Consider the following 7487-nt stretch of genomic DNA (forward strand, 5'->3'; position numbering starts at 1 on the left):
ATGTGAGTGTCTGATGGAGGAGGATGTGAGTGTCTGATGGAGGAGGATGTGGGTGTCTGATGAGATGCACTGAGTGTTAGGTGGAGCGGTGTGAGATGTCGGGCTTGGTGTACAGACAGTGACTGCTGCAGACCTCCCCTGTGGAGCTCGAAGTTTGTGTGGGGTTACTTGCCTGGCTGGTGCTTATGTCCGACAGGCCCCCATAATGGTGTACACACCCCTTTTCTAGGTGTCCAATCTCAGTACCTTTGGCTCCTAAGTCCCCAGGGCCTGTTCAGCCCCTTCATGGTCCCAGCCCAGCATGATCCTTCCTGCCTGCCCTCCACCCCACGTCTCCCGTGTGCACAGCAGGGCCAGGCAGGGAGACGGGCAGACGCGCCTCTCTGTCCCTGGTGTTTCTTTTCTTGGTGTCGCTCCCACACCCACGCAGTGCTGTGATTAGCTGCACACATGGGGGAAGAGTCAGAAATAGACTGAGCTTCCCCAACTCCAGGCAGTACCAGCTCGTCACTGGTGGCGCCATTTCTGAATCAGGAGATGGGAGCAGCTGCGAGGGGTGGGAGAACTGGGGACTCTGTCTAGGCTTCTGGGCCCCGCCCGCTTCACCCTTATCCACAGCCCGTGGCTTCCTCAGGTTTCCAAAACCCAACTCTGCAGGCTTCTTTCCTGGCACCTTCTCCTGGGCCTCCCAGCACACAATGCTCTAGCTGCCCAACAGCCCTGTCCCCACACACTTCACCTGTGCTGGGCCCTGGGGGTCCACTCTCACAAGGCCTTATGGCTAGTCGGGGGGGGGGGCTCCTTCAACCCCACTACCCTTTTCCTGGCTATGGTTCTGTCCCCAGAATGTCCAGGTCCAACCTGGCCAGAGTGGCCATGTGTGTCATCAGCATGCTGTAGGGTACAGGCAGCAGCTCATGACACGTGTCCTGGTCTTGCCCAGCTCATTCCAGCTGCTGCTCCTGAGTTCCCCGCTGCCTCTGGAACCAGCTGCAGGGTTTGGTTCCAGTAGCTCCCAGTCACTTTTGCCTCTGAGCCTGGAGGGTTTCTTCTATAAAGTGTATCTGGTAATTGTCTGCCCTTGACATCAAAATTGTCGATGCTCTTTCCTTAAGAGGCCCCACCTCTTTCAGGATTGAGCTGAGCTTCTGGTAGCAGGTGGATGAAACAGGATCTTTTATTTATTTATTTTTTTAGGGTAAGAGGTGTTCATTTGGAATTTGCAGTGTCTTTGTTCTAGAGCTAATGTCTTCCCCAAGTCTTGAGCATTTCTTGGGCCTACAGCCACTCCCAGGCCAGTGGATGGGGATCTGAGCAGGTCTGTGTCCCTTAGTAGGTTAGGATTTGGCTCTTTTCTTCCTTAGACAACACTCTGGAGAGTCCAGGGAGCGTCTCTGCTTGCAAACTCGGTCCTGGTGCACCCTCACCCCGTCTTGCCCTGCTGGCTTCAAACCCTTCAGTGCCTTCTTGGGGCTCCTCAGTAGGGACGTCAGGCTATGTGGGTCCCGCCCCGTGCAGCTCCCTGGCCTCCATTCCTTTCTCTGCAGTCTGAATGCCACCAGGAGTGTCCTGATCCCCCTCCAGACCTTTGCATGTGCTCCCCTCGGCTTCAGTGACCCTCACTCATCTGCCAGATCTCCAGATCAGACTTGCCGGGGCAAGAGAGAGTCTAAACTGCAACTCTAGCCTGGCTTCTTGGATTTGTGGGACCACCCCCACCCCTAGCCCACTCAACCCCTGTCCTTGGCAATTGGAGTTCCTCTTGCCCAACCCCATCTGCTGGTCAGAACCACATGGAGAAGGGCTTGGGTGGGGCTAGCGGTGCTGTCTGGGGCTTAGGGTCTCCCCTCCAGTGTAAGATCCTGGAATTCTCCGGGTAGAAGGGTGAGTCAGAGGCGAGCCAGTGGGGTCCTGGCCTGGGTATACTTTTTCTCTGCTTACAGCCTTGAACCTGTGGTGCAGAGGTGCCCTGGCGCCATCCATGGCCTTACTGCCTGCTGACATTTAAGGAGCAGCCTGGCAGCCAAAAGAGCCCCTGCAGGGAGTGGTGGGGCCACCAGACCTGCCTTTGTGTCTTGGGTCAGTGACATAGATTTGGTGTTTTGATGTCCACGTGTCCCTGAGATGTATTATTGGATGAAATACCTTTTTTGGAGTGCAGTCCCTGACCAGCTGATAGTCCACATGTTGGATTTTCATGAGATATTACTACATCCCAAGCAAGCACTGTCACAACACTTTGGAGTTGTTGCCTCATTCAACTCTCACGGCTCTGCAGGTCTACATTAGTTTTTAATTTAGATGAGAAAGATGGTCTCCAGCAAAAAAAAAAAAAAAAAATGTAAGCCCTACTGGGGGCCTGCTGATGAACACAGCCTCCACGGGGAGATTCAGGCACTTGTCCCTCTCAGCTGTCCCTCTCTGTGCCCTGGGTGGCCAGCTGCAGTCACTAGGAGGCCACTACCGCATGGCCACCTCAGGTCAGGCTCTACCAGTGTGCACATGTGTGCACGTGAGTGTGTCTGCTGGACATTCAGGATGGACCGGCAGGGACCAGGGCTGGAGAAGTCAGCGTGTGAATGTCTGGGCTCGAGTGAAGGGTTAATTTAGTTTAATTGTGTAGAATGTGGTATAGCCCAAGACCTAGAGCTGTTGGTTGGGGAAGGGAAGGAATAGTCATCTCCCAAAGCAAGGGAGCACAGGCAGTTACAAGAGGGTAAAGGTGTCCCCACACAGCCCCCCACCTCCTTCTGCCTCCCTCCACTCACACCCAGGCACTGGGGAGGTGGCCTGGCCAGCAGCCTCAGTCCCGATAGCATCTGTTTACTTCCCATGATCCTCTCTTGTTCTGGCCAGAGGAAATCACAAAGGAAGTGCGGTGTCACAGGTAAAGGTCACAACACACCTGCTCCTGCCGGGTCCAGTGACGCTCCGTTTCTACTGCTCTGGCAGTGCCTGGGTCTCCTTCCCAATCTCTATCCCCTCCTCTGAGCCCTTGTGTGGCCAGGTTGGGGTCCTGTGGTTCAGCCTGTCACTGCTTCTCTTGATGGCCTGGCCCCTCATCACTCAGGCCTGGCTGGTGGACTCTCTCATCATTCCCATCTTACAGAAGCTCAGAGACTTTAAGGAGTGAGCTGATTCAAATGCGAGGCCAGTGCAGTGGCTCACGCCTGTAATCCTAGCATTCTGTGGGGCGACGGTGGGTGGATTGCTTGAGCTTAGGAATTCGAGACCATCCTGAACAAGAGTAAGACCCCCATCTCTACTAAAAATAGAAAAAATACAAATAAAACCTACCTGGGTGTGTTGATAGGTGCCTGTAGTCCCATTCACTTGGGAGGCTGAGGCGGGAGGATTGCTTGAACCCAGGAGTTTGAGGTTGCTATGAGCTAGGCTGGCGCCACTGCACTCTACCCAGGGTGACAGAGTGAGACTCTGTCTCAAAAACAAAACAAAATAAAACAAAACAAAAAACCCACACCAGATCTTAGCTCAGGTCTTCGGATGCCAGTGTTAATCCACCCTTCCTAGTTTTTAGGACCTGGAATTGGGGCAGGGGACATATGCTGGAAATTTTTAAATGCCTCGGTACAATTCCACAAGTATTTGTTGAGAACCTAAAAACGGCAGCTGTAATAATGATGATGGGATGATTATAGCAAAGGCAGTGCTCCTGTTACTGTGAGGTCAGGTCACTACAGATCTGGCCTTGAGCTAACATTTTGTCACAAATTATGTCATTTCATATGCACAACACCCTTAGGAAGGATGAAACTAACCTCGGAGGCGTGACAGAGAAGGGTCTGTGGCTCACCCAAAGCCACAGGGTGGTCAGTGCTGGAGCTGGGATGTGAACTGGCGGGCACCAACCACTGTGAGGCCCTAGAAAAGCCCCATGGTAGCCACCTTGCACCAGTGGCTGGGTCTCCGTGCGGTAGGACTGGGGTCAGAGGGACACTGAGGAAGAGGCAGAGATCGGGCAGGTGTTCCCAGGCCCAGCTGCTGCGCTGAGCTTCCTGGGCAAGTGGAGCTGGGCTGTGGCCTATGGAGGGCAGAAGGCCTCTGACATGTGAGGACAGGTGGGAGGGGCAGTGGGGCCTTCCAGGGAACAAAGTCCTGCTTGGGTTGTTTTTCTGAAGAATGAATTTGCTTCTAAGTGGCAGAGAAAAAGGGTGACTTGAAGGCATCAAACACGACATCTAGAAAGGTTTCTGGATATATAGACCGAATATCCTTTACTTAGACGCCCCTGAGATGATGATTTCTTGAGAAATCACTGTATTCTGAGCAAGAACCTCTGCACATTGTCCCACGCAGTTCCCACAACTCTGAAGATCTTTCACTCTAGGTGAAAAGGCAAGGCTCTGAGAAGTCACTTTGCTCATGGACACACAGCTGGGACACAGCACGTCTCAAACTTGAGTCTCAAACATGTCAAATGTTTGTCCTGTTTTTCCAAAACCTGTGTGTGACCCCCCAGTTCTTTGGCCAGGACCCTCTGTTCTAGGAGTAGGCTTGGAGGGAGCCTCGACTTCCAAGGAAAGGGGTAAGAAAGTGCAGCTGTTCAAATGCAGTAGAGCGGAGGTGCCCTCCCCTGCTCAGGAGCCTGCGCTGGCTCCCCAGCACCTGCAGGGTACAGTGCAACAGGCTGAGGCCCAAGCAGGTGGCATGCCCTCCAAGGCCCTGTGGGCTTTAGCTCCCAGTGCCATTCCCTATTGTTCCCGCCACATCCCCTGTCCCCTGTCATCACCGGGACCACCTTAATCACCTGCTTCCTCCTCTATGCCCTGCACATATGCTCGCCCGGGTGGATTCTGCACAATTCCCTGAAAGTTTCTGCTCCCTTCATCTCCAAGCCCAGTCAGCGTGTCAGCCATTAAGAGAAACTGTGTCTGGAGAGATGTGGTCTTCCCATGGCTGGCTCCTTTCAGAAACGTCCCTCCTCATCTTCTGAAATGCATCTGTCTTTGCCCACTCACTTGTCCGTCTGTGCCCTGGCTTCATTTCCTCCAAGGCGATGACCTATCTGAAATGGTTTTCTGTGTCTGCCGTTCCCTCTACACTGAGAGCTTCCCGAGGGCAGGGAAAGCCCTCCCTGTTCAGCACCGTGTCGTGGTATCCTGGGGGCCCAGAGCAGTACCTGCCACATACTGAGTGATCGGAAAATGCCAGTTGGGGTGTTTGGACAAGGATGTGGGAGCAGCCTTCGGGGAGCTAGGCTTTGCACACATGGCTCAGGGCAGACTGGGGAGCACTTTATCCCTGGATTCCAGCCAGGAGCTGTCACGGGCGGGTCAAGTCTCCCCAGACTTCAAGACACGATGTGGAAGCACCACCCTCCCCCTGGCAGAGACAAAGCCAGGGGCCCAGCAGCCAGCTGCCATGTTTGAACGTGGAGGAGGAGCAGATGAGCTGGGGCCGCCCTGGGCTTTGTGCTGGGACAGGGATTACAAAAGGAGAGACAGAGACTTCTGTAGGCGACATCCTCGCGGGGCAGAGTATCATGCCGCAAACACTGGGCATTCAATCCCAGGCCCCGCTGCCTCTCTGTAGTGGCTACAGGGTCCGGAAGTGGGAAGGTTTCTGGCACTGACCCAAGGACAATATTGTTTTGGTTACAAAAATAATTGGTGCTTGGCATTAATTTTAGCTAATTATGCCTCCCTCTCCTGACAAGGCTTTCATGTTTGGGGTTGTTGTTTTTTGTTTCTTATTGTTATTTTCTGGCTGTGTCCTCCGTCTCCCTCAATGAAGCAATCTGAAAAAGAAATAGTAATTTGTCTTCATATGGCACACGCAGCCTGGCTGCTAGCAGGAGGGGCCGGTGGGTGGGTGGGGGGCTGAGCTCCCTCATCTGCTCTCTCGGAGGAGATTCCACCTCTATTCTGAGCGGGAGCTGAGCTGAGATGAGCCCAGCACCCTGACAAGGCGGTGGCACAGTGGACACGCCTCCTGGGCTGGGCCAGGCAGAGGAGACTCCTTCCGCAGACGGAGAGCTGAAGGGGAGCCGGGTGCTCAGGGCTGGAGTCTTCTGTGTAACCGACAGCGGGAGCAGCGCTGGGAGGATGGATCTCACAGCATCTTTGGGACCAGAAGCCTGAAGACAGGCGGTGCCCTGTACCCCTCCCAGGGCTGGTGGGCAGGAGGAGGAATTTCCTCAGGGACCTCTGCACTGCTTAGAGAAGCTGCCTGGTGCACAGTCCAGACCAGGCAAGGTTTGGGTGACAGATCGGAAAAATGGAGACTCGCACAAGTGCAGCTGGAGCAAGGACTGCCCTGGTACTAGCTCCGTGACAGGAGGCGTCCACACCCACCTGGGAGTCTGACTTGATTTTGCCGGCAAGAGGCAACCAGCAGAGGTTCACTTTCTTGCCTCCTGCTTTTTAGGAGGCCATCTGTAGGGAGAGTGCCAACCACCTCTCACCCTTACAGTCCCTGGGTGGAATTTGCAGGCAGCCACCATGGTACAAAATGTAATTCTAGTGTTCTTCCGCAGACGGCTGAGCCAAAGACCGGCTGTGGAGGAGCTGGAGAGAAGGAATATCTTGAAACGTAAGTAGCTGCTGCGTCCTCCTGGGGTTTTCCCGCACGTGTGCTGAGGCCGTGAGGAGCCTCAGCTCTCATAACCCAGCCCATCTCTTCGGACTGAGTGCGCCGGCTCCCTTAACTCTGAGCAGCTGAACATTTCTGAAAGCAAGCCCCTGAGAAAAAGTTGATAAATCCGGAACCATTCCTTTTAAAAGACACTTAAGAAAAGCTCCCCTTCTAGCATAAAGTCCGTCCTGTTTCCCGGGTCATTTAGTCAGTCCTGTAGATCTAAGGGAAAGGAATCGTCACCCCTGTTGCATGATGGGTCTCCAGCAGATTTCCCTGGAAGTTTTGCATGGGGTTTCCTAATGGCCCCCAAGATCATAGGCGAGGCATGGATGGTGGTGTCGTGAATTCTAACCGAGGAGGACATGCCCTGTGATTCTTACACTCAGAAGGAAGGAAGCAGTCAGGGCAAAGAAACCGGGAAACCGACCTGTGGCTCCACAGTTGAGATTCCAGCACCCAGTGCCCCCGGGCCCAGCACCACCTTGAGCTTCCCCCACTGGGCTCAGGGTTGTAGTCTATGCTGTAGGCAGGTGTTCCCGAGAAATCTCTGTGGTATGGAGTGTAGACAGAGATATTCCATCCGGTCATGTGTGCTGCTCACAGCTGTTCCCGAGTAATCTCTGTGGTATGGAGTGTAGACAGAGATATTCCATCCGGTCATGGTGCGGCTGCTGGTGGGTGTTCCCGAGTAATCTCTGTGGTATGGAGTATAGACAGAGATATTCCATCTGGTCATGGTGTGGCTGCTGATGGGTGTTCCCGAGTAATCTCTGTGGTATGGAGTGTAGACGGCGATATTCCATCCGGTCATGGTTTGGCTGCTGGTGGGTGTTCCCGAGTAATCTCTGTGGTATGGAGTGTAGACAGAGATATTCCATCCGGTCGTGGTG

General features: G+C 54.0%; 1 protein-coding gene across 3 annotated transcripts in view; it reads left to right on the forward strand.

The window, feature by feature from the left end:
- The window catches only part of PHACTR3 (phosphatase and actin regulator 3), a 196825-nt gene that overhangs the window by 177090 nt on the left and 12248 nt on the right, over positions 1-7487 (forward strand). For all 3 annotated transcript variants that reach the window (XM_003787748.1, XM_012803839.1, XM_012803840.1), the window contains one exon: positions 6497-6552. In XM_003787748.1, the coding sequence (XP_003787796.1) occupies positions 6497-6552 (56 nt within the window). The remainder of the gene's footprint in view (positions 1-6496; positions 6553-7487) is intronic.

This window comes from Otolemur garnettii, unplaced genomic scaffold (assembly GCF_000181295.1).
Source record: "Otolemur garnettii isolate 467f Iridium unplaced genomic scaffold, OtoGar3 scaffold00023, whole genome shotgun sequence".
NCBI classification, from domain to species: Eukaryota; Metazoa; Chordata; class Mammalia; order Primates; family Galagidae; genus Otolemur; species Otolemur garnettii.